The sequence below is a fragment of the Canis aureus genome, chromosome 20 (genome assembly GCF_053574225.1).
Source record: "Canis aureus isolate CA01 chromosome 20, VMU_Caureus_v.1.0, whole genome shotgun sequence".
Classification (NCBI taxonomy): Eukaryota; Metazoa; Chordata; class Mammalia; order Carnivora; family Canidae; genus Canis; species Canis aureus.
In genome coordinates this window covers 32,359,274-32,386,694 of record NC_135630.1, presented here as the reverse complement: position 1 = coordinate 32,386,694, position 27,421 = coordinate 32,359,274, and the positions used below count along the sequence as shown (strand labels likewise).

General features: G+C 37.1%; 1 protein-coding gene across 2 annotated transcripts in view; it reads left to right on the top strand.

Moving 5' to 3' along the window:
- Positions 1 to 27,421, top strand: part of CNTNAP5 (contactin associated protein family member 5) — a 796,713-nt gene that overhangs the window by 625,770 nt on the left and 143,522 nt on the right. For both annotated transcript variants that reach the window (XM_077861335.1, XM_077861336.1), the window contains exon 14: positions 16,175 to 16,331. In XM_077861335.1, the coding sequence (XP_077717461.1) occupies positions 16,175 to 16,331 (157 nt within the window). The remainder of the gene's footprint in view (positions 1 to 16,174; positions 16,332 to 27,421) is intronic.

Genomic DNA, 27,421 nt, shown 5'->3' with positions numbered 1-27,421 from the left:
AGACACTCTTTCGAAATCACCATGTGTATACTCATTTCTTATCTGAAAACCCTTGTCTTCAAATATTTTTTGAGAATACTTATATTGAGTGTATAATTTAAGCTAGACAGTAGAAATTGTTCATAAGAAAAGTGTTAAAATCTTGATGGATTTTCTGTGACTGTTTTTTGTTTTAGACGTTATTTTTCATCCTTGTTATCTCTCTTTTTTAAAAGATTTTATTCATTCATTCATTCATTCATTCATGTGAGAGTCAGAGAGAGGAGGCAGAGACATAGGCAGAGGGAGAAGTAGGCTCCATGCAGGGAGCCTGTTGTGGGACTCGATCCTGGGACTCCAGGATCACACCCTGGGCTGAAGTCAGACACTCAACTGCTGAGCGACCCAGACATCCCTCCTTGTTATCTCTACAATAAGCAAACAAATAAATACTAATCAATTTTCCTAACTAGATAAAAAAAGAGCATTAATTGCAGATTGAATGAGTTATGGGAAACTTAACTATATATGTAAATGTAATTGAAACCAAGTTTCTTTTTGCACTTTTAATATCTCTGAAATTGGAATAAATCTTATAATCAATGAGGTATTTTAGTTGAACCAGTAGTTTTTCTTTCTTAGAGGTATATTAAATAATGGCACAACCTATTATCTATGGCAACTAACCTTTAATGAAATATGATAGCAATTCAAAAATAACCAAAGAAAATTATCATACAATAATACCCTCCATTTTGAGAGATTTTTCCATATCACCAGAACAAGTCCTAGATCTTAGATCTTTCTTGAATTGCACTATCCTAGACACCTGTTAACCCTCAGAGGTATTTTTTCCCTGTTGTTAATGTGCTCATTTTCCTAATTTGATTCTAGACTTCTAAGAGCAGCCAACAATGCATTAGCTATCTGTGTCAACTGAAAGGCCCCTTAATTGACTCATTCCTATTGACTGAGATCCTAGAAGACAGTCTCTGTTAATGGTGAATCCTGATGGATACAAGGACTGGGTTTAGCCAGCATTGGGGCTGAATGCTAGATGTAGTGTATCATGTTATATTCTCATCACTTAGTTTTTCTTTATGATAGCAACAAAATGATTTCTTGGAAAATGAAGCCTTGCATCATGTTATTTGATAAAATATATACCGCCTGTGAGCAATATAGCTACACATTCTTGGTAATGATCCTGTCTCAAATCTTAGGCAAATTAGTCATCTTTTGGAAAATTGTAGTGAAGTTATTTAAAGTGGTTGTGCTGCTATACTTTTCAAATAGGATTGTGTTTTGTGTTGTGTACTAGACATTGTGCGCGTGTGCACATGGACATATATCTACAAATATATGTGCTTGTAGTCATTTAAACAATTACTGAAAATCTAATATACAGTGAGTGTCTAATGATTACTAATCATCTCTGCCCTTAATTGGATTACTGTCAACTTCTACAACCTCATTTCTTCCTCTGCAGCTTTTGTGATGTACACACATAGCAAGTAGTACACTGTAAATCCTGAGTGATCACTAGCCAATGTTCTCACTTTTTTATTTAGAAGATTACTTTATATCAACATACATAGTTAATCAGTTTTTTCAACTGGTCATTTTATCTAATTTTTTCAAATGTAGAGTACTCCTTTAAATAGCCTATTCCTGTTCAGAAGCCAAAATTATCACTTTCATGTATTTTCTGTTTGTAGAATATCTTTCAAAATAAATAAATGACCTTTGTGGTCTGTCAGGGAACAGAAAATCCTTGAAGGCAGGAAACTCATAGCCTTGTTTTATTTTTTGTTATGTACCCTGCAAATAACCATAAACAGGAGAGTGGTTAATAAATATTATTCAGATTTGGAGATGTGAAATAGGAGATACAGGCATGAAATCCTATTTTTATTACTATCATTATGCTGATGATCCTCTGGCCACTTCTCTCTGGTCTGTGTAATTGCAGAGCTCTTCATATTTTATTCATTAGAAGAGCTGCTCTGTGTCCATTCTTCTTATGTTGCTGCCTTGGACTGTTTCGAGGACTGCCTGGTGGGTGTGTTCTGTGGGTTCCATCAACTTTCTGTCTGTGCCGTGTTCAGGTCTCTAATGAATATTAGACTTACAGCCATTAGTTATGTTTCAAGTACAGAAATGAATGAAGAGGGAGTTTTTGTTTGTTCATTAACACTATGAAAAGCAAACTCACTTTATCTCCTTCACGCTCTCTTTCATGAATTTGCTCACCTATTATAATTGGAAGGGAAACTTGATTCTTATAAGGATTTACACAGAGGGTTCCAACTAGCTCTTTCTTTTTTTTCTTGTTTGTATTTATTTTTTAAATCATAATCAGATAATGTCTATTAAATATCAGTCAGAGAACATTATAGACAGAATTGTGAACAATTCTTGTATTTATGATTGTGTTTATGTATTTAAGAAAGAAGTTGAGAATTACTTTGGGTAGTAGTTTAAGAAAGAGTATGGAGAAGAGAAGGAATAAAAGAAGCAAAAATGATTCTGGAGGGAGAGATATGAGGGAGAAGAAAGAGATAGAGAAGGTGAAATGAGAGAAAGAGAAGTGATGGAGGGAGGAAGGGAGAGAGACAGAAATGAAGGGAGAAGGGAGAAGAGAGAAAGAATGAAAAAGAAAAGGAGGATCAGGGAAGAGGAAAGAAGAAATTAAACTGACCACTCAGGCAAGAAAGGATCTGGATGTGTGGGGGTGTTTCTAATGTTCTGCAATTTACCGTTGAGTCTGTAGTAGTTGTTAAAGGACAGGAAATATTGATGGCCTTACATAAATATCCTCACCTTCTGTTACATGGTTTTCAACACAAAAAAGCCCCACAAAATGTTCCATTAGCAAAAGGAATTTACAATGTGGATGGGAAAAATCATGCTATACACCACAGCGGGGGTTAGGTACTATCTTGATAAATGTTAACAATCATTTAGTGCTGATCTATTAACATGAATGATCACAATGGCATTTTGATTAGCAATGCGACATTTACTCCTTTCCCACTTCAACACACAATTACTGGTTTATTGAGTGCCTTATTTAATAAAAGACTAGGAGCTTTTTGGGGAATATGTATGTTTGAATACCTCCATGTGTATATTTCATATTCATTCATGTAGGATAATTAGTAATAAATATTTTTCAAAATCTGTAAAGAAGTATTGGAAAATACTGATGGGGCAGTCATGTCCCTCAAACAACTCAGGAAAGAATGCAGGGCTAGGAATCTAGGCTTTTTAGACATCTGCGATAAGTAATAGATGAAATATTTAGGAAGAAGAACAAAGAAAGTACTCCACATCTCCAAGGTCTAGGCCCAATGAAGGGCTGTGGGTGAGAAAAAGCTCAGTTAAAACATCTAAGTGGATGGATGAGTGGATGGGCTACGGAGTAAATGGAGTAAGAGAATGGAGAGATGAGTACCTTCATCATCTTCCCATCAAAACAAATTAAAACTGAACATGGAAGAGCCATTTGACCCAGGAAGGGGAAGATAGTAACTTTCTGTTCTGTTCTGTTTTGTTTTGTTTTGTTTTGTTTTGTTTTGTTTTGTGAATCATAGTAGAAGAAAACTAAGAGAATGTGAACTGGTGCTTTCTAATCTTTCCAAATTATGGAACAGAGTTTACTAAAGGAAATGAACTGAAGTAGAATGGGGATGGGAGTTAGAGAAGGAAGGATAACTGTGGGAGATACTTCTCTGGTGAATCTTCTAGGGAATTCGTGAGAAGATTAGCAGCATCAAATGTACCTTAACTGAATTTATATTAAACCAAAACAAAAGAGAAGAAATTAGTTAATATATATTCTGGTGACCTTTTCTCAGTTACAAGTTAAACTAATTTTTAGTATGTATTTTATTCATCTCCTATCATTATATCTTTCCTTAGCTGGAACTAATAAAACTTAATGTCTGTGTTTTGATAATAGAATTAAATCTAAAACTAAGGAGCTCTTTAGTATTTAGTAATCCATCGTGTCATTCAACAAGAATTCTTCAAAAATAAAAGGAGGATGGTATTTGAATCTTTTGAATGAAGTTCAAACCATCTAGCCAATGATTCTAAAATTTCTGTGCATAAAATTTTGGTGTCATTGCTTGGTGAGTATGATAGAATTGGAGAATCTTGAACTCTACTCCTGGGGAAAGATAGAGAGCACTTGTTCTTACAAGCACGCCAAGTCATTGTGATTTAAGTCAGACTGAAACTGCACTTTGAAAAATACTGATCTAAGATTTCTAAAGAGAAACTCCAGTTAGTTCCTGTTTATAGTATTAGCCTGTCACTCCTTAGGTAGCTATTGAGCAGTTATAAAAATTCAAGCAAACTGGCTTTCTGAGAAACAATTATAATTAATAGAACATTTATTTTTGCAGGGTTTTTTTTGGTTTGAGTGTTAGGTAAATCAAAGATATACCAATATAGTTGGGAAGACAGTGCAGTTTGGAATATCTCCAAGAGAGCTGGGGATACAAAACTCAATAAAGCCCTTCAGTTTTACAAATAAAATATTTGTTTGATGTATCTCTTATAATTTTGACTAAAGACCAATTGCTGTGAAGACCTATGATGCCCTTTCACTTCTATTTATTATTAAGCCTGGGTTTCATTTGATATTGTAAAAATAGTATTGGAATTTGGAGCCTTAAGATGTAATGTCACATCTTCCTAATTGTGCAATCTTGGGGAATTTACTAATCTTTTATTACCTTGAATTTATTTGTGAAATGAGAATAAACATCTTCACAGAATTGGAAGGGGCATTGAATGACCTAAGTTACGTGAACCTTGTTTTGAAGGCTAATATACAGAAATACAATTTTATTTCACTGGTTGGAAAACTGAAATGACAGGTATATTAAAAAAAAAGGTGACTTCAGAGTTTTCCCCTGGAACTGTGCTTTCCACTAAACATTAATCTTGTTTTTTTTTTTTCCCCTTGACTCTCCACATGTTGCTTAAAATTCTACTTCAAATCTATTTCATTCCAACTTTGTACTTAAAGATAATGTTTGCCTTTCCCTTCACCCCATTGTCTACTACATTGTGAGGTCCCAATGGCAGGGCTTATATCTATTTTGTGTTCTGTACTCCATCCAGATAAGTGTTTTGTCCACTATAGGTATTTTATGCTGTTATGTTAAATGCACAAATGAACTGGTGTATGAACACTCTTGTATGTGGTTATCTCATTCTAAGCCACATTTATAATAAGTTCTTATTCAAAAGCATGATAGACTCTATCCCTAAAATGACAAAAAAAAAAAAATTGATGTCTGCAATGATGGCCCAGAATGCCAAAGATGAATATACCTATAGAGAGACTAAAGGTATCCTAATCATATGATATTCTATAACAATATATTTTTGTAAAATTATTTTAATATAATCTATGCAAAACCTCTCTGGGCTGATGTTCCTTTTTCTTGGTATTTAGCCATTTGTTTATTCAACAAATATGTATTTTATTCTTGGCTTAAATCAGGAACATTCTATATTCTGAGGATACAGTCCATAGAAGGAGTTAAAAGCCCTTGCTTTAATTCACATGACGGTTGACATATGAGGAACATGTTAAACAAACAAAACAAATAGAAGTGTAGTTTAAGGAAGTGGTAAGTACTACTAAGAAAATAAATGAGTGATATTGGAGCACTTTAAATAGGGTCAGCGGGGGGATGCCTGGGTGGCTCAGTGGTTGAGCCCCTGCCTTTGGCCCAGGGTGTGATCCTGGAGTCCTGGGATCCTCACATCGGGTTTCCTGCATGGAGCCTGCTTCTCTCTCTGCCTATGTCTCTGCCACTCTCTCTCATGAATAAATAAATAGAATCTTTTAAATAAATAAATAAATAAATAAATAAATAAATAAATAGGGTCAGTGGGGAAGAGGTAAGATTTAATTTCAGGTCCAGTGATACAACACAAACAGCCACTATAAAAACTCATGAAAAGACAGATTTGGGGAGGGAAGAGCAAAGATAAAAGAGCATGTGTGAGGGTCCATAGTAAGGTCAGTGCAGTTGGAGTAGGCTGGAGCACCAATAAAAATCAGGCTGAGAAGTTTGCAGGAACCAGATATGTCTGCTTGGGGTCTATGGTAGGGAGGAGTTTGGATTTTATTCTTGTAGTAGGATAATACAGAAAGATTTTAAATGAGAGAGCAATCATCTAATATAAACTTTTAAAAATATAATTTTCTATTATTAGAATAACTTTTAGGGGGTGGAATAACAGTGCAGGCAAGCATTTTACTTTTGAATCTGTTGCAGTCACCTACAAGAGCTCTCAGTGGCTTTGGCCAGACATAGATGAGGGACCTCAGGCGAGTAGTATAGCCTTAGGCTAATACCTCATCCGTAAAATGGGATAAAAATATTTACCTCATAGGGAGATTGGATAAGCTAGAATATAAAAAGTACATACAACTGACTGAAATATTTTAAATGCTCAATAAATGCTGGTTGTTGTTTTTTTAAGCTTTTATTTATTTATTCATGAGAGACAGAGAGAGAGGCAGAGAGACAAGCAGGCTCCATGCAGGGAGCCTGACATGGGACTGGATCCCGGGTCTCCAGGATCCAGCCCTTGGGCTGAAGGCGGTGCTAAAAAGCTAAGCCACCCGGGCTGCCCAATGCTGGTTGTTTTAAATTAGGATTAGTAGTATTAAATAGGCACATTAGCTTTAATCCCCAGATTTTTGCGATTATTTCTATGACTGTGTAGATATTAGGTGTTTTACTTTTCTAACTCTTTTTCTCATTCATTTTTTTAACATATAGGTTAGCTATGCCATGGTAATAATTACATCCCACCCCAAGTCTCTGGGGCTACCCACAATGATGGTTTCTTTCTTCTCACATTGCAGTTTGATGTGAACAGGGAAAACCTCCTCCATCCTTGTCACCCAGCATCTGAAACTACTACTTTCAAGTTTGTCCTGTCAGAGAAATGGTGTGTCAAACCAAATATCTTATTTTATTAGCAGTTCACACACATTTATCATAACTGATCATTTTCTGCTACCAGGCTCATATATCCATAGTTTTTTTGGCACAATAAAAAGTAAAAAAGTCTGTGCATCTGTGTGAAGGTAAGTGTTCCAAACACGAGCCATGGCGTGGTGGGCCTTCGGGACCCAGAGCCGTGAATCCAGGTTTTCTCTCTGTTACTGTGTGACTTAGGACAAGTCATTGAACCTTGAGAGGGTTCTTCATTATAGCTCTTAGGATAAAATATACTGCTAAATGCAAAGTATTATTATATTCTCTCACAAAACTGGAACAGTGTAAATAGAATTAAGTTATTCACTTTGTTTATCTCTTTGCCTAATCAGGGGGAATTCCTGTGGCCCCTTCTAGAGACGTTTGTCTAGTTCTGCTTTAAATAACCCCATCACAGTGATTTTTATCATTTGTTTTGAGAGGGCAGTATCATTAATCTTTCCTGTCCCCCCTCCCTCTTTTGTGCTCACTTCAATTAAATAGGTAGGGAGAAGAGACCATTGAACAACATTATAAAAATGTTAATTCCTAATGTCACTGAGTAGCTCTTAATCACACTATTAGACATATGTTCTGATTTAATGATCCTGACCAACAAGCAGTAAGACCAAGATTGACTTTGATAAATGTCTACCATTATTTTCTGATATGGATGAGGTTGTTTTTCTTTCTTACTAAATGTTTCCTCAGAAATGATACTCTACTCAGATTATATAAAATGCTTTCTTTGGTGTTTGAAATTTTCTTTCCTAAACCACTGCTTTGATGATTTGTATTTCGATCGTACATGGAAACATTTTGGTGCAATTACCTGTAATTATTTGTCCTTTCACCTTGGGTGGCATCATTTTTCCCTCTTATTTTTCAAGCGCACATGCTCAAGTACAATCAGCGAAGTAGCTTATCTTTAGTATGTGCAGAAATATTATTTCAAACAGTTGCTTCCTAAGGATGCTATAGTAAGTTTTGGGTCACCTTTTGTGTCTCATGTCCGCACAGGCTCTTCCCAGTGGCACGATCCCCCTCAACACCAAGCAACTAGTTAAATGTCATGATTTCCGTGAAATTAAACCATTTCCAAGAAACTTTTCTCAAGATTCCTAGACAAAATTTATAGTTTCTTATTCTGGGCTCCCCTAGCATTTTATTTACTGCTCTATTTTGGCCCTAATCTCATTCTGACTTTCATTTCTCTCAGCAGTGTACATGTCCTTCCCCTAAATGTTATGAGCTCCTTTGGGGCAGTGATAGTCTATTAAAATTATATCACTGGATACACACCATGACCTTCATGCAGCATAGAATTAAGAAATAATTGAATGGAATGATATATAAAAATATATATACACACAATACACATATATACAGTGCATATATATGCATAGATACATATATATCATTATATACACACACACTAATTTATATTATATTTAATTACATTGTTTTAGAGATCATAGTTATATGCAATATATACATATATATGTATATATATATATATATATTTAAATCTTATATTACTCTATTAGTGGAAGCTGTGACAGGCGACAGTCTTGTGATCATACATTTGGAATAATTCCTCCAAAGTCCTATGCATGATTTCTAATCAAATGCATGGGTGGGTGGCATTGAGCCTAGAGAAGGTGAACCAGGACTATTACCATTGGGAAAACTGTTATCTGGATTGGAGGAAGATCTAAGCACCATCTTTGAAGGGGACAGAATTAGGTGTGAGAGTCAAAGTTCCACTGGCAATAATTGGCACTGTGTTGGGATAGGCTCAGAGTGAGCCACGATTGGGCTCAAGTAAGGAATATGTGGGAGGGGAAGAAAGGCAACTATAGAAGAGACTCCCAGAGCAACCACTCAAGTGTCTGCTACAACTGCTTGCATATATGGGCTAGAAGATAGATAATTAATTGGGTCAAAACAGAATTGATATTTCTCTTTATTCTCCTCATCCACCTATATTTCTCTGTATTTATATTTCTAACCAAACTGCAAATCCTTTGAAAGCAGAGCCATCAACCTTTCTGTTTACTACCTCATAATCCCTACAGAATATTTTTCTGTGGCTGATATCTAATTTTTATTACCAGTGATTGTCACAATAGTTTTATCTAGCTGAGTGACAAAGCTCAGTGGCGTACAGCATTCAATACTTATTCTTAGCTCACACATCTGTGTCTCAGATGTGACAAATGTGCTTCAGGTATCTTATTCTGGGGCCCAAGCTGGACAGGTTGTAACTCCCTGAAACATGTTCTTATTTTCATGTCAGAAGAAATCCCCAGGATAAAGTAGAAATATGCTTAATTCTTTAGGTCTAACCTCTGAATGGATACACTGCCATTTCTGTCCACATTCAATGGGTCAAAGTATGTAGCAAGAGCAAGTCTAACATCAAGGGGACAGTGATGCTTACTACTCCCATGAAACCACTATAACATATATTTACTGATTAGAGTAGACATTTTTGAAACTGTAAAAGAAATGAGAGCTAAAACTCTTTCTGTTGGAACATTGAATTTACCAGAATTTAATTCTATGAGCATACTACTTGTAAATGCAGAAATAAAATAAGGAAAAACAGTGACAACAGCTCAATATTGTAGCCTGTCTCTATATATTTACAGAACTTTCCAGCTGCATGCTGGATTTGTTTGGAATTTTGGACTGTTCACAGTAATGGCAACAGCCAAATTCTCTTGGCTCTGGCTACAGTTATCACTGAGAAACTATTGTGCTTATTGTTTTCTCGGTTGTCAAGACTTTAATTTAAACAATTGCAAGATTAAGGAGGGATCTCCAATTTGAATTCTGTTCAACAACTCAGTGATTAAGCCATAAAAGTGCAGCTAATCTGCCTCATGATATCTTTTAAATTTCTGACATTAGGAAAATCATAATTTGAATTAAGAATGTATAGGTTGGGTTTCTGCTTAGGTGTTCTATAAAACTTATTTTGATTTTTCTCTCCTTAAACTGTCTCTGTATATATCATATAAATGCCTCACTGGAGGAAACCCGTGCTTATGTACTCACTAGCAAAACTCGTAGTTTGACTTTCTATAATGTTTTAAATTCAGATATAGTATTTTCTGATGTTTTCATAAAGGAATTAATATAGGCCTAAATTTCTGAGGTCAAATGTCAGGATAAAGATTGCCGCTCATCTGCATCCTCTTATAGGTCTCTGTTTTCTCTCTCTCTCTCTCTCTCTCTCTCTCTCTCTCTGTCCCTATCAGTCACACACACACACACACTCACTGCTTCTCAAAACTCAAGTTCCCTTTATAAGATATTCTACAATATGCAGTTCATTTCTAGCTTCCTTTAGCTCCATTGCAAGAATTATTTTCCAAGTTTATGTTGCATTACTTTCTGGAGGATAATTAGAATAATAGGAACTTAGGGGCTGTCAATCTAAATGGGAAATGAAGTACATACAAAAATTTCTACATGAGCCCAGGGATGGAGAAAAGTTGTAGATTCTTGGACTTCATTCCTTCCCTGATTAAGAGTCTCCTCATGTTGAAATGACCTGAGAGGAATTCTGTGGCAAGGAATTATTGTGGACAAACCTAAGTCTACATACCTTGAGTGGTTTACTGTGTCAAGTGGGTTACATGGTTGTCTGCACAATTTTCTTGTTTAACTTGTTTGTCAAATACTCTAGCCACTTTAAAACTTGAGAAGCAACTCAGGTTCTAAGAAATGGATGTTTAAAAAAAAGGAAAAGAAAAAAGAAAACTGTGCAAAAGCTCAGAAAGGTACAGAGATTTTGAAAGGAAGTCTAGCTACAAGGGGATAAACTGTGCCTCTTAGTGTATGTGCTGTCTTTAGCAAAACCAAGTACACTTCTGACTCTCTTCTGGAAATTCCTGGTGAGAAAGTCCTAAGAAGTTTCTAGCAAGCAATACTAAAGTTAAATTCTGCTGTGGCATTATTAGTGTGTATAAATATATAGTAGATATATTTATTTATTCTGTTGTCTTTATTTTAGTGAACGTAAGAGATTATTCATCACTTGCAATTTTCTGAGTTATCACTTAAATCCACCTGTATGTATTTCCTGAAAGGCACAAAGTTTTGTTTTGTCTTTTGGGGGTTTTTTGGCCCTAAGTATTTTAAGCATGAATTATTTCTCCACATGTCTCGCACAATGTCATAACATAGGATTAAACCCATAAACTCTTGGGCAAGAATGCTTGGATTCAAGTCCTGACTCTGAACTTTATATGGCCCCAAGACAGTCATTTAAATTTTCTCTGCCTTAGTCCCTTTGCCTATTAAGTGAAGGATAATAATACCTATCTCCTAGGATAGCAGTGATGATGAATTGGATTAATTTATGTACAGCATGTTAGAATAGTGCCTGTAACCTAGCACATGCTCAGTTATGTTTCCTATTGTTATTTTTATAAGCCTCATGACAAATGATTGATGTTGGTTTGGTGATATTCTTTTTGGTATTAACAAAAGGTGAGTGATCACCTTCTGTGCTCACTTACTGCCATGCATTGAGGTCATTCACTCTAAGCCATAAACTTTCTTAGGAGGGTTTTTGCTTAATATATATGTAAGATGAATTTTCCCAGACCTTTTTGCGTACAAGAGATTACATAACAATAATAATCCCCAATGCATAGAAATAATGCAAATGAAAGCAATTCCTTAGTAATTTTTCCTATATTCTGTATACAGAAGACCTTACTACCTCTCTCAGGCCTCTGCGCCTACTGCCAAGTTTCTGGTGCTACCATACTCTGGGAGGATCTAGTCCTCCCACATTCTTCTCCCCAGTTCTCTTGTGGAAGTCTCCCATAGGGTTGCTGGACCTGTGCATGGAAACATTGCTTCTTTGACAAGAGTCTTACCCCTAAAACCATGTAGCATTGGGCCCCAGAAGCACAAAGCAGTGTGTGGACCTTCCGTTGTGGAGTGCATAAACCCTGTCCCTTTAAGTTCAGAGTTCTGATCCAGTAAGTGATACTAAGTGTATGTTTAGGTCCAGAAGAGCTATTTGTTTTATTCATACCTGTCCCATATCTTTGAGTAACATTTCTCTATTAGGTGAAAGTTCTAACTGTGAGTACGGCCTCTACAGAACTCAGAATTCACATCCCCAGTCTCCCTTCCAGCTGGGATGCAGGCATATCATCTTGCTTTCTTCATCAGACTCCTGTGTGTAGCTCTGACTGGAGGTGAGCCCTGGGAAGCAGGCTCTCCATGGAGCTTCTATTCTGAGGGTTGAGATCAGGGGCCACAAAAACATCTCTCTTTGAGGTCATGGAGCCTGTTTACCTGAGATCCTCAGAACGGAATGGTTGTGTCACTGGCAAGGTAACATCTTCAGCTGGATAGGTCTCCGACATTTGCCTTTCAGTGGCCGTGAGACAGGCAGAGTCCCCTCTGCAGGCCGGTGAGCAATATGGTGAGCCAATTAGCCCAAAACACATTTCTTCCCTGGTCATGGTTGTTATCTTCTTAATAAATACCCTGTGGCTTGGAACTATCGGAATGAATTCTTAGCTTATAGCCAAGAATCTAATTAATACATTTTCTATTTTACCTTTTCCCTGTTACTTTTTTTTTTTTTTCAATTAAACCTTCTAATTAGAATTTCCTCAAAACTTTGAAAATTGTAGTTTGAAAACCTGGTAATGGATTTTAGGAAATTCCTTTATTTTACATTGATCCTACACATCCTAAATGATTAAATGATTACATTTAATCGTTTGCACTGAATGTTTCATTTGTTTGCTTTGTTATCCTCCAGATAGCCAGCCATGTGTCACTTACTCCTGCCTTGAAGTTTTGCTCAGTATTTATTTTTTTGTATCAATTTCTATCCTGACCACTCTAAAATTGTAGCCCACCCTTCTTTGCAGCCTACCTTACCTTGCTTGATTGTATTGTTTCCATACCTCTTGTTCTTTTCTAATAAAAAATTATTATTGGGGTGCCTGGGTGCTTCAGTTGGTTATGTGTCCAAGTCTTGATTTCGCCTCAGGTCATGATCCAAGGGTTGTGAAAACAAGCCCTGTGTTGGACTCCATGCTGGGCATAGATCCTGTTAAAGATTCTCTCTCTCCCTCTCCCTCTGCCTCTCTTAGCCTCAAATAAATAAATAAATAAACAAATAAACAAATAAATAGGAAATTATTATTATTGTCTGTTTCCTACAATTACAATGTAAGCTTTTGGGGCATGTTTTCTTTGCTTGGTTGGTTTGGTTTGTCTTAAACTGATTTATCCCAAGTACCCAGTATAGTTCCTAGAATGTTATAGATCTTCAGTAAATATTTGTTTAATGAATACATATTGAAATATGTCTATATATTTATAAATGTGCTTTTTTCCTTCACCTTTTTTATTCATCTGCTCAAGAGAAAATAAATTCAATTTCTCCAGTGGTCGAAATGTGCAGCTAGGATGTAGATTCCTTTCCTGACTATATCATTAGAGTCATGAATCAGGGCAAGTCTCATCCTTTTTGATCTTCAATTTCCCTTTTTGTTATACTCTACAGGAAAACAAACACAAAGCTGGGACATCCACAAGGAAAATTTAGCAACAATTCTCCTGCTTTCAAATATCTGTGTGTGTGTCTGTGTGTGTGTGTGTGTATTTTCCCCCTCTTTTTCCTTCCTTTCTTCTTACACATTGACATGCATTCAGTGAACACGATTTAAAACCATTATACTAATTTCTAGACATGAGAAGGGGAACCCAAGCCTCAGTTCTATAAGACACTGACGGATTTGAAACAGAACAAAGCCTGGGCTGCTGTGGAACTTCTAGAGGTTTAAGACACAAAGTGAGAATTAGTAAAAACTCCTAGAAAGCAATACCATTAGTAATGATGTTATTAATATGATTACAACCTTGGTTTTGCTCTTAAACAAAAATAATCCATGATGATATTGAACATTGTTATGTGATCTGGATTCAAGATAATGGTGGGCGGCGGGGAGGCCTGAATAGTGCCAGAAGGAGGGAGAGGTGAAGAGATTTCTTCCCATTTTTTGGACCCAAAACCAACATTGGGAACCATACATACACAATGTTTTAGCCTTGTGTTGCCTGGACTCACACACTGGGAAAATCTATCTGAGCTTACTCCAGTGCTGAGAATAGTATTCTGTGCCCTAAATCAATCCATCAGGTCTCAGGGCCACTTGAGCATGGCATACCTAAGCTAGATTTTAGAAATAAAGCAATTCATTTGAACTATTGTTCCATGATTTATAGCTGTTTGAAACTAGAGAAAATGGATTTATACCATTGAGAATTAGTATTTAAAATGAAGATACTGGTTTACAGACATTGCTAACTGGAATTCTAGCTTAAAAGATAAAAAAGGGGGATGTGGGAAATTTTAGGCAGAATCACGGTGTTATTTTGGGGTGAGTATGGTCCCTCAGGCTGTTCTCCCTCTAACTCAGTGACCCTAAGATATTTCCGCTTTCACAGTATCTTCCTTATCTTTTCCTTATGACCTACTGATTCTTGGAAGCTCCAGATTGTCATTCCTCTTCCTATTTGCCTCAGCGACGTTCATAAGGTTATTAGCACTGAGAGTAATTCAGAGAAAGTTGTTGCTCTCTGTGCATACACAAATAAATTGTAAATTATGTGTTTGTAAATCAGGAGTCATATGCACAATTAAATCTTGGCTTGGCTAAATTCCAACCTAGAACATCATTGGAGAAGTATTATTCTACTTTGAAATGGTACATCATTAAAAACTGGCCTCTAATAAGCATTTCTTTCATTTTTAAATAATCACATATTTAGTGCCTGTTGTGTGCCAAACAGAAACAAAACAGCAATTTCTGAAAGGAACTTAGACCTGACTCCATGCAGCCTAATGATGATACCTCCACCTCTTTCTACAACCTGTTTCTTGGATACACTGTCATCTTCCAAGTAATCTTTAATCTACTGAAATATTTCAATCATAAAAGAAAACTCCAACAGATTTATTAAATTAAGCTCTGAAAAAAGGGGAAAAGAAATGGAAAAACAGAAATTGACAAAGACAAGATTTTAAAGTAATTTTCTGTCAACTACATAAACCAGAAATTGGAGTTTATATACCAACTTCGTGTGAGTTAAATACGACATTCAGAGGAATTATTTGGGCCACACAGTATTGACCTTCGACAGGTTTTATTTTTCTCTTTCAAATCTTTGAATCTGAAGTATATGACCTCTCTTTAAACAAATTAGAAGCTATGGTAATCCAGGGTACCACATTCTTTCTTCAGTTTAGTATCCACCTGTCCTCAGAGTCCATCAGAAACTGAGAACTAAGTTCAGGCCAATCTTGGCCTCATGTTGTTGTTTTCCTTTTGGTAGTTTTATAGGGGAATTAATTTCTGTATCTGTATCTTAATTTTTTTGGGTCTGTAATCTGGCCCAATTTACTTAACTGTGATACCTGTCTGATTTGAGTGTGACACTGCCCTTGAACATTGTGATGGATCCATGTCCTACTACATAAATGCTTTTCATGAAAGTGTTGTTTATGTCTGTATCTGTATATATCTATATCTATATCTATATATGCATAATATAGATATATAGATATAGATGTGTGTGGATATATTTTACATATATATGGATTTATTTTAAAATATATATATTTTAGGGATCCCTGGGTGGCGCAGCGGTTTAGCGCCTGCCTTTGGCCCAGGGCGCGATCCTGGAGACCCGGGATCGAATCCCACGTCAGGCTCCCGGTGCATGGAGCCTGCTTCTTCCTCTGCCTATGTCTCTGCCTCTCTCTCTCTCTGTGTGTGACTATCATAAGTAAATGAAAAAAATAAAATAAAATAAATAAAAAAAATAAAAAATATATATTTTATATATATTTTATTTATATATATTATATATATATATTATATATATATGAGAGAGATATGTATATATGTATAGCTAGAGATCCATATACAGGAAGAGAGAAAGAAAGAAAGGAAGTACAGAAGAAAGAAAAGAAGAGAGGAAATGAGAGAGGGAGGATATATATATGTAGATATATATGCATATTACATATGTATAGGTATATATGTACACGTATAAATACATATTTATCCTTCAAGAATGTTTCATGTAAGCTTCTGACACCCTCTACAAACTATTTTGTCTTCCAGATGGAACACCGTTTACCTGGTGGATTGGGCGGTCCAATGAAAAGCACCCTTATTGGGGAGGTGCCCCACCTGGGGTTCAGCAGTGTGAATGTGGCCTAGATGAGAGTTGCCTTGATGTTCGACACTTCTGCAATTGTGATGCTGACAAAGATGAATGGTAATGGGGATGATGATCTTTCTGCAGTTGTGGGGGAAACCCATTAATTAATGCATAAAATTTCCCCCCAAGAGAAAAAGACATGGATGAGAAATTCAATATGAACTAGGTCTCCCTAATGATTGCGATTGTTTTTAACTTTGAAAATTGCCAGTTCTAGTACTTTTAGGGCTATTGCTGAGATCTGTAACATAAAACATGTTGTCACATCATCACCTCCTTATAGTCCGAACATTCCATTTTACACAACAGAATGAATACTAAGCTTTGTGATTTAGTCAGTATTTCTGTAATGTGTGGAATATAGCTTCTGGGAGACAGTGTGGGAGATAGGAACGTGCAATTATATAGACCATGTCTTCATTCTTGCATTTTCTCTCTGATGTTTCAGTCACCAGCCTACCTTATCATGGAATAAAAATATAGCAAAGAAAATTTATATTTATTGAGTATCCATTTAATCTTCCACAAAAAGACTTATTAAATCCTTATAATTTCCCCACTTTTGCATCTTTAATATTGAGGAATACAGTTTACAGAGAAGTTAGATAATTTTCCCAAGGTTATACACAAGTATTGAGTGACAGATCCAGACCTTGAGCTTAGTTATGGCTGGGTCCAGGGTCATTTTTGCTCTCCCACAACATGTTGCTTTTGTAACGTAAATCTCAGTTTGTAGTTCTCATATCCATAACTTTGCCTGTGTCCTCCAGGTGAACTGCCTGTTTTTTAACTGTATTATGAAAATATGCACAGAACTTTTCCAAACCCACTTTCGTTTTCACAAAATTTAAGGCATTCTTCAGTTTTGGCTTTGTAATTTTGCTTGCTTCATGAAATTCTGCTCAATTGTAATTAAGAATTCCTATATCAAGCTGCTCTCAACCCACTTGAAATTTATTTTAAGTACTTTTTCTTCACTGTTTAAATTGATAACAGCAGGGACTCTTTTGAATGAAATTTAAGATGCAGTCAAAATCTCAGTTCAATGAGGAAAGGAGCAAACATTTGCCTGCACTGGGTTCTCCTACATGGGCCACCTCTTCAGACTGCTGAAGGGCTGCTTGGGCCTTGGGGCAAGTTACCCAGATGCCTGCTTCTAACCTCAAATCTTCACGTAGGTAAAATCAGACAAAGTTTCTATATTTTGTAAAATAAAAAACTGCAGACCAGAGGTAGTCGGGTCCTCTCTATTCTTTGGACCCCCACTTTGCCCTGCAGTGTATTCTTTCATAACATCAGGGAGACATACAATCAAATATAATTCATAGATGGAGATCGTGTCTCTTTTAATATTATATCCTTCAAGATCTATTCCTTGTACAGCAGAAATTCAGTGGTAGTTAGCTAAATAAATGAATCTAGAAGACCTTTGAGGGAGAGAGATGACAGCAAAATAATTCCTACAAGCTTGAGAGATATGTATGGAAAAGTTAAATGGTTTTGTTGCCAGGAAAACATATTCAAAATGGTCTGCAACCAGTAGCCTAGATTCACTCATTTTTCTGTGATTCATTAATTTCCCTTCTCTATTCTTGATATCAGAAATGTATAGATGTATAGACCTGCATGGAAACACCTTTATTTAATTATGTATAATTAGAGAAGTCGATGTGGAGTGGTGGAATATAAAGGGAAGGGGAAGTAGTTCTCCTCATTATTTTAATTCACTCCCTTTCAGCTGAATTCTTGATCTTTGTTCACGTTTTATTTCCTGTGGTGTTGCCCTTTCCATACTGAACACCACTTTAGTGTCTTTCCTTCCTAGGGAACAACCAACCAGGGCTGGGCTTAATTTATTGAGCAATGAGAAGCAGTGGGGGAGAATGACATCACATTACATAAAAGTAGAAAATAGGCCACCATGTTGATGAGCTCTCACACTGTCTTCTCTGGGACTTTCCACTGACCATCTCTTTTACTCAGATTCCAGCCTCTTCCTCCCTTGACCTACTCACTAGTTCACTAAGCTTTGAACCCTTTACATATTTACTTAACTTAATCATCTAGGCTGTATTCAGGAGTGTTTCAAAATGTGCTTCCTGTCAACCCTGGTGCCATCATACTTTTGTCAACATAGAGGTTGTTGCATATTTCATAACCCTTTCTAGTTCCTTTACAGCCAGGGAAAAAGCTCCATTATCTTCCACTTTCTGTGGCAAGTGACCTCTATTAGGGGCAGCAATATTTAATTCTAGATATAAATTTTGTTCAACAACCCACATAACAAGGATCAAAAGAAATGATCTGAACTTCCTTTTATAAAGATGCCTACTTCATTGTGACTAGAATAACATGTTCAGCATCTCAGGGCAAAATTTAGGTGAAATCAGGGAGTTCCTTCTGTTATTCTTACAAAGGAGTAGAGGCTGAGATTCCAATTTAACTTTTGGATTGCACTCATTTGGCTCAGGATGGTCACAGCCTGTTATATATGAATCTGGAAAATACTTTGTTACAGGAAAAGCTGTACTTACTATTCTATCTGACATTTACTCATGTATCGCCTGTTTATTCCACGCCTGGTCTTTGCCAGTCATGCAGTCTGCTGTGCAGAGAACGTCAAGGGCCTTATAGTCTCTGCCCTTGAGGAACTCACAGGAGAATGAGAAAGACAGAGCTAGTTAGTTAGCAATCAATGTATCAGTGTGACAAATTTGGTAATATACATGTGCCCAGAGCCATGGTGGATATGGGCTGGGAAAAGTGGCAGTTAGGTTTCAAAGGACCAGAAGAAGTTAGCTAAAGTTAGTATAGTACGGGTAGGTGGAACCTCCATATGCTCCGACAGGGGAATGTGAAATAATATAGAGATCATTACTTCCCCAAGACACAAATATTTTGGTGTGATCATTGCCCCATTTTCATGTGGAGAATTTAAAAGAGAAAAGGCAGGAAAGAAGACCAAATCCACATCAAGAAGCAACTTGTAAGTGAACTAATCATGAGATATCCCTTTGTAACAAAATTATAGACACAAAATACCCATTCTGCCATGAAAACTGGTAGAGCCTTGTGGAAATGCATCCATTACTTACCTATTCAAGTCTATTATTTACTGTAGAAGGGAAAAGTACAGAAGCTCACATAATGTGAAATAGTCTATTTTTTTTTTTAACATTCTTCCAAGCACATTCCTAGCTTCCACGTGGTCAAACTGTCATCCACACATGTGAAATTTTTGTTTCATCTGAGCATGTCCCTGTTAGTATCGCTGGTATTTGTATGTGCTCCTAAGAAACCTCAAATATATTTATCTTATACAATTCCCTCAAGTTTCTACTCTTGGTAAAATTGATCAGAAAACTGATTTGGGGCTGGTAAAACATCTAGCAGATAGCAGGTTGATGTATTACAACTGCTAGGTAGTATAGTTGCTTAAAAGTGTTACATATCATAGACTTCTGTGTTCTTCACATTTAATATACTGAATCCCAGAGCATCATCCCACCAACCCTTGAAGTAAGTTTTATCATCTCTTTTCTCCAGAAAAGGAGACTGAGGTGCTGTTGTGGTAAGTGGCTCAGTGAAGTTCACATGACTAAGAGAGCAGAGTAGGATCCTCCTGAATCTGAGGATGCTCTTAGTGACTATATGAAAGGAACCACCAAGTTGAGATTCTGATTTTAGACATGGGGTGAGAATTCCAGAGAAACCTCTCCCAAGGGCTTCTCCAATCTCATCACAACAGCCCATGAGTTTCTTTTTGCTAAATCAGGCTGTTTGGGAGGCTCAGTCAACATCATGGCCTCTGGTAATTGACAATAGTTTATTCTGTTTTAATCAACCTCTGTAACCGAATAAATTGCTGCCATATATTTCAATGAGACCAAGTAAACGAGGAAAATGATTGCAGGGTAGATGTGAGAGGAAATGAGTCAGCTCAGAAGATGGAGGTGGATGGAGGGGAAAAAACTTGATGAACACCCAAAGCATGACTTCTTAGAATAAATGGAAGTGTCAGGTAGGCATATGAATCAGGTAAACAGGAAGAAAAAGAAAAGAAAAAGTGAGAAAACTTGAAATGAGTAATAGTTTTACAGTCAATGATTGTTTGCAAAAGAACTTCTCTTCAACTTAATGGTTCAATGTATAGAAATCCTGCCAATCAGGTGTTTTCTCATCCCCTTACTTCAGACTGATAGACTGTGGAGAATAGCAAAGGACAGAGAGGATAGCTGCAGGCTGGAGACAGCACAGGGGCAGTGAGGCTATGTAGGATGGGAAACCATCATCTAGGTAAAGGGATCCAAAGGATGGTCTGGCAGCAAGTGAGAGGAGGTAAGATTTTTCAAAGTGTGCCTCTTGGTAGTGGCCTGCAGCCCTAATGAGGATTTCTTTCGACCCAACAACGAAGTAGACCTGAAATGAAGTTCTATTGTTTAACAGTAGAGCATCTTTTAAAATTTATTCATAAGAAAGTGTATTTGATTTTTGGTAACTTTGTTCTTTGCCTCCTATCCTTAATGCACTCTTATATAAAGTGATGTGGTACAAGATAGGAAGAGAAAATGATGTAAGGTTTAAATTCTGGTCATCTGGTCATCCAAAAAAAGAGAACCTATTATTCTGTTTCTTAAAAAAAAATACAGGATATTTTTAGGTTTCTTTCTTTTTTTTTTTTTTTTTTTTTAGGTATATGGAATCCTAAAGCTTCAAACTACTCTTTAGTCATTGATTCCACTTCTCTACCACAGAGAAATTATTTAATAAATGGTGTCAAATCTGTGAATGAACAATTGAATGACTTCTATTGGACATATTTTTACTTTTCGTAGGTCAGGCCATGGTCATTCTAGGATTAACTGATCTTTATTTCATTGTTAGTTATCCATCTTTTATAACCTCACAAGAAACATTTACCCAAAGTTTAGCCTAAACTTTCTGCTGCACATTCATTTTTCTTTTGGCTATCAAAGAGTAGTTAGAAGTGGCCACTCTGTTCCAAAAGTTATTTTTAAAAATTTATTTATTTCTAGAGAAATAGAGAGTGCACAAGCAAAGGGAAGGGCAGAGGATGAGAATATCAAGCAGACTCCCTGCTGAGTGTGGCCCCTGATGGGATGCAGTGCTTGGATCAGATAGCAGGACCCTGAGATCATGACCTGAGCCAAATCCAGAGTCAGACACTTAACCAACTGAGTCACCCAGGTGCCCTAAAATGTATCATTTTATACATTTGCTTTCAACTTTTCTCTTTGGTAAATACATGTCTTACCCAGTCCCAGGATCTTAACCTTCACGAGAACCCTTTATGCCTTTCCTATGAGGTTTGATGAGACAGATGCCTCTAGGAAGAGGATGCTGGATACATCCGAGTAGTTTAGGGTTTCTTAACATAGGCTGTTCTTTGATCTCCCAGACCTTTCTTCAACCTTCCATACCTGAAGATCTCAGACTTGGTGCAGTGAGGGTGCTTCATCCTTGGTGGTTTCCTAAGATGGGGCAGGAGTCCTGAATCCTGAGAGAAAGGAAAGGATCACCTCAGAACACACTAATGCTCTACCTCACATACATATATAGATACTCGCACATATACACACACATATGTATATTTCTATTATAATTTCTGCTGGTTGAATTTTATTATTCATGAATCTATTTATGAGCTATTCCAATGCCTATTGAGCTTTGCAAGTGCTTTTGTCCTTTGCAAGCAGAAATTCTGAAAGTTTTATCTGGATTTTTGTTCTCACTAAATTTCCACATGTCTAGTGGTGCAATCAGGACTTACACCTTGTGCTATAGAGAAGTGTGCATGGCACATGGCAGGACCCTTGTGTACAAACTGCTGAAAGAATGAATGATATAATGGCTACATGGGGTGGCCGTCCTCCAGATCCTCTCTCCTTGGCCAAATATGACCTTCACTTACTAGTTATAGTCTGCTGTTTCATTCGTGACATTTTCACTTAAAATTTATGTCTTGGGGCAACTTGATTTTGGCTTGTTCACACTAAGTATCCCATGACTAGATTCCAGATTGTTTTTAGACAGAATGTTTTATGGTGTATCTGATTGGAGAGAACAGAAGGCATAACATACTCAAGAAGGGACAATACAAAAGTGGAGGAAAAGAACTTATATCAGAGGTTGATAACTCAAAACCAATCTATCACATCATTATTTTATAAAATTCTAGATAGAGTAAAATAGCTGATATTTACCAAAGACAACACTTAGGATTTTTTAAAAGATTTTATTTATTTATTCGAGAGAGAGAGAGAGAAAAAGAGAGAGAGGAAGAGACATGGGCAGAGAGAGAAGCAGGCTCCCTGCAGGGAGCCCAATGTGGGACTTGACCCCTGGGACTCAAGGATCATACCCTGAGCTGAAGGCAGACGTTTCACTGCTGAGCCACCCAGGCATCCCTAGGATTGTTTTTTGATTGTTTGTTTCAATTCAATGATGCCGCCATCCTATCTATTGGAAAAATATTCAACATGAGGCATTTAAGACCTGTTGGTTCTAGTAAACAAAACACAGCTATAAAATACTCCTTCTAATGCTTCTAGGAAACAAAGATGTAGACTGAAACTTATATTGCATCAGTTCCCTGCCAAGCTTTACAAATATACTATCTCAAAATTGTCTGTGGAGTCACATTACTTAGGTAATTGCAAAATTGTATCAGAAATAGAATTCAAAGTCAATATCAAGATTAAGAGTTGGCATTTAAATAGTATATTTTATATAACATTTTGATTTGTACTGCTATTGTTTAAAACATAATTTTTTTAATTGTTTTTTATTATTTATTTATGATAGGCAGACAGTGAGAGAGAGAGGCAGAGATACAGGCAGAGGGAGAAGCAGGCTCCATGCACCGGGAGCCCGACGTGGGATTCGATCCTGGGTCTCCAGGATCGCGCCCTGGGCCAAAGGCAGGCGCTAAACCACTGCGCCACCCAGGGATCCCTAAAACATAATTATACTTAAAAATGCAGTGAAACTTTAGGTTCTATTTTAATTTGCCTACTTATCACTAAGTGTATGGCATTACTCACCTAACAGTAGCTCTTAGTCAGATCCAAATTACATGAGCTGCTTACCTCTTTCATGTACTCTGCAAGTTTGCTCACAATTGTCAGTTCTGATTCACCCAATTTAGGTTTCTATATTTAACAAAGGATAAGGGGAATGTTTTTTTATTTTTTTTAATTTTAGGAGTTCATTTTCATAAAAATAAATCTATTCTGTCGTATCCTTACTACAAAAATTCAAATATTTAAGAAAAAATGTAAAATCTGCTTCCTCACCACCATTTGGAATTCTTACTTGTACCCCATGTGTAAAATAAATCTGACACCTAGAGATAATAGTTGAGCATATTGGGCATTTCCACATAGAAATATCTTCCTATACATATGACACATTTACTAAGTGTGAGATCATATTAAATATGTTATTCCACAACTCACTTTTTTCCACATAAAATATGTCTCGGAGAGCTTTTATATGGTATCATTAAATAAGCATAAAAATGAGTGTATCCTGTCCATTTTATTTTTTTTATTTTTTTTTTCATTTATTTATGATAGTCACACAGAGAGAGAGAGAGAGGCAGAGACAGGCAGAGGGAGAAGCAGGCTCCATGCACCGAGAGCCTGATGTGGGATTCGATCCCGGGTCTCCAGGATCGCGCCCTGGGCCAAAGGCAGGCGCTAAACCGCTGCGCCACCCAGGGATCCCCTATCCTGTCCATTTTAATGGCTTCAAAGTATCCAGTGTGGTTGTATCGTAACTTATTTTATCATTTCTTTATGATAAATATTTTCCTAATAAATGATTTTTCACTCTTAGAAAAAAAAAGCTGCAATGAACATTTTTGAGTTTTGATTTATACGTTTTTCCACTCGGAAAATTATTTCTATTTCATAGATCCCTAGCTTAAAATTGTTAAATTATCCACTTTTCTATTTTGATAGATGTGGCCAAATTGCTGAAGGGACTTAGGGTGTTACACAGACAACAAAGGGATCAGTTCAGAACTGGATAACTTGACTCTGTGGGGGAAATGATTCTCTGCCCGAGGAGGAAGATGCAGAACTCACCAGAGTCAAAACAGGTCCACACAAGGAGATGTCAATTACAATCACTTTTTGCACAGAGCTTGCTGGAACCTTTAGCCAAGAGCAGAGGGCTGGGATGGACCCCTGTGATGCTAAGTTCCTCTGCAGTTCCTTCTCCCTGCCTTTGCCATATCTGCTGTGTCTGGTGCCACTTCTAAGGTCCAAGGGGATGCTCTTGGCTAAACAGAGAAATCCTAGCATCTTCGCACTTTTTTTTTTTCAAAGTGTAGAAACTTCATCATTAAGAGCAAGAAGGAGGAAGAGAAGAGCAAGTGGAGAGGGAAGGAGGAAGAGAGGAAATGATTCCATCTCCTTTGCAAATCTGCTTTTCAGATTTTCGGTGAAAATATCACAAACAAATATGTATAATACAGTTAGAATGCACTAAATTGTAGCTACTTTTGCTGGCAACACTCATTTTCTGGATGTGAAATGTAATTTATCTCTAAGTAACATTTTATTATGTAATGAGATGATGAAATCCTGAATTTGTCAGTTATTAACTATACAGCCTAAATCATTTATCCTCTCTGGGCTTCAGGTTCCTATTTTATTTAAAAGAAAGAAAAAAAGAAGAAAGGAAGAGAGGGAGGGAGGGAGGAAGGAAGGAAGGAAGGAAGGAAGGAAGGAAGGAAGGAAGGAAAAGAGAGAGAGAGAGAGAGAAAGAAAGAAAGAAGAAAGAAAGAAAGAAAGAAAGAAAGAAAGAAAGAAAGAAAGAAAAAAGAAAGAAAGAAAGAAAGAAAGAAAGAAAGAAAGAAAGGAAGGAAGGAAGGAAGAAAGAAAAAAGAAAGAAAGAAAGAAAGAAAGAAAGAAAGAAAGAAAGAAAGAAAGGAAGGAAGGAAGGAAGGAAGAAAGAAAAAAGAAAGAAAGAAAGAAAGAAAGAAAGAAAGAAAGAAAGAAAGGAAGGAAGGAAGGAAGAAAGAAAAAAGAAAGAAAGAAAGAAAGAAAGAAAGAAAGAAAGAAAGAAAGAAAGGAAGGAAGGAAGGAAGAAAGAAAAAAGAAAGAAAGAAAGAAAGAAAGAAAGAAAGAAAGAAAGAAAGAAAGAAAGGAAGGAAGGAAGGAAGAAAGAAAAAAGAAAGAAAGAAAGAAAGAAAGAAAGAAAGAAAGAAAGAAAGAAAGAGAAAGAAAGAAAGAAAGAAAGAAAGAAAGAAAGAAAAGAAAGAAAGAAAGAAGAAAGAAAGAAAGAAAGAAAGAAAGAAAGAAAGAAAGAAAGAAAGAAAGAAAGGCCTCTGTGGAGTTGGGGAGTACTGGCTGAGTTAGCAGTAATTTGTGCATTGAGCATATGTGCCATGAATTTGGTTCTCAAAAATTTGTAATAGTCATTTTTATTATTTTCCCTACTTTTTACAGTATCTTAAATAAAAGGTAAGAGGTAACATTTATCTATAGAAGTTAAACTAATTTCTAAGAAAAAAAAATACATACATCTATGTCATAAAATACATAGCAGATAGAACAACCAAAGGTATCATTCGGCCATTTAACTCTAGGTGAAGTGAGGAAAGAACAAGGAAAGACCCTTCCCCCCAAACAGAGCTGCCCTCTGAAAGTCACTAGTGAAAATCACCATGTAATGGATCCTTCTGCCCGCAGTAGAAATAAACTAAGAGATTGCTTGTAAATGTGTAACTGAAGAATTTGTGAGCTCCAGCAACTCCTGCCAAGGTGACCCACGTGTAATCTCAGGGAATGCAGGGTTGGAAAATGATTGCAAATTAGTAAACTGAAACCTAGTCAATTGAATTGTATCTTGTGTGGAGAAAGCCTGTGTGAATGGAATGGGGACGGTCAGCCAGAGGCCCAGGAGGGCAGCTCAAGGACTCAGGGCCGGTGCCATTATCCCAGCACTACCTGGAAAAGATGTAGGGACTACCTGTGAGAAGGAGCTGTGTCCCCATGTGAGAGAGCCCCTCTCTGGAGGACTGAGACCAGGAGACTAGAGGAGCACCATGGTTGCTACAGCAGAGATGGTTGCTACAGCCAAATCCTGGCCCCCTACTGGCAAATAATGGACCCTGGGAAGTTTGGTCATCTCTATAAGGTTCCATTTCCTCTTCTGCACAAGGCAGGTGCTGGTTACAACATTGTCACAGGGATGTTCTGTGGAGTAAATGAGATCATGTGTAAAAATCTATTTTTATCTATTTCATGTGGCCAGGGAAAGGCAAGAGGCAGCTTCCGCGTGCACGTTCAGTGATAGAAAGCATTCAGCTGAGCCACAGAGCCAGCAATAGGTTCTAAGAATAGCAGTCCTAGACTCAAGCCATACCTCTAACCCCTGGATCATTTTTTTTTTTTTTTAGAAAGAACTGTCTGTAAAAGGCAATCATGATTTAAATGAGCAATTTATTGTCCACTTTATGTTAAATATTTCGGAAATGGGCTATACTTGTAAGAGACTGAGACCTCTTATCATAAGGAGTTTTTGAGCAATGAAGTATGAATCACCACACTGGTAAATGTGTTACTGGGAGTGTTATGGAGGAAAACGAGAGTAGGAAGACAGCAGTGAGATTGGCAGCAGGCAGCCAGTGTAGGTAACCATCACCAAGGCTCAGGCAGAGAACCTGGAGCTCCCTCAAAATACAACTGAGGCCGGGAGGGTGAGGATAAGGCAGCTGGACAGAGCCACATAAGACAGGTGAGCTTGGTGGAAGTGGTCAATCAAGAATGCGGGAGGAGAGAGGAAAAGAGGAAGGGAAGATATGTGTATGTACAGCCTCAGCCAGTGGAGCAAGGGGTCTCATCCTTCACATAACATAACAAGCAGGAGGGCAGATCCCTGAAGCAGCAACAATGGGAGGGGGTTGGGGCATATTCCTTAGAGGTGACTGCTGACATCCAAGGCAAGTGTTCAGTAGGCACCTGTATTCATCGTGTGTGTCACAGGGAAGAAGGCAACACGGTGAAATGCTGCTACAGGGTAGAATGAGTTAGGGGCCAATGTGTCCATGGAAGTTAGCCATTCAGTAAGAGGGCTTGCCCTGTCTTGAAAGAAGAGAAGGCGGATTGTGGGAG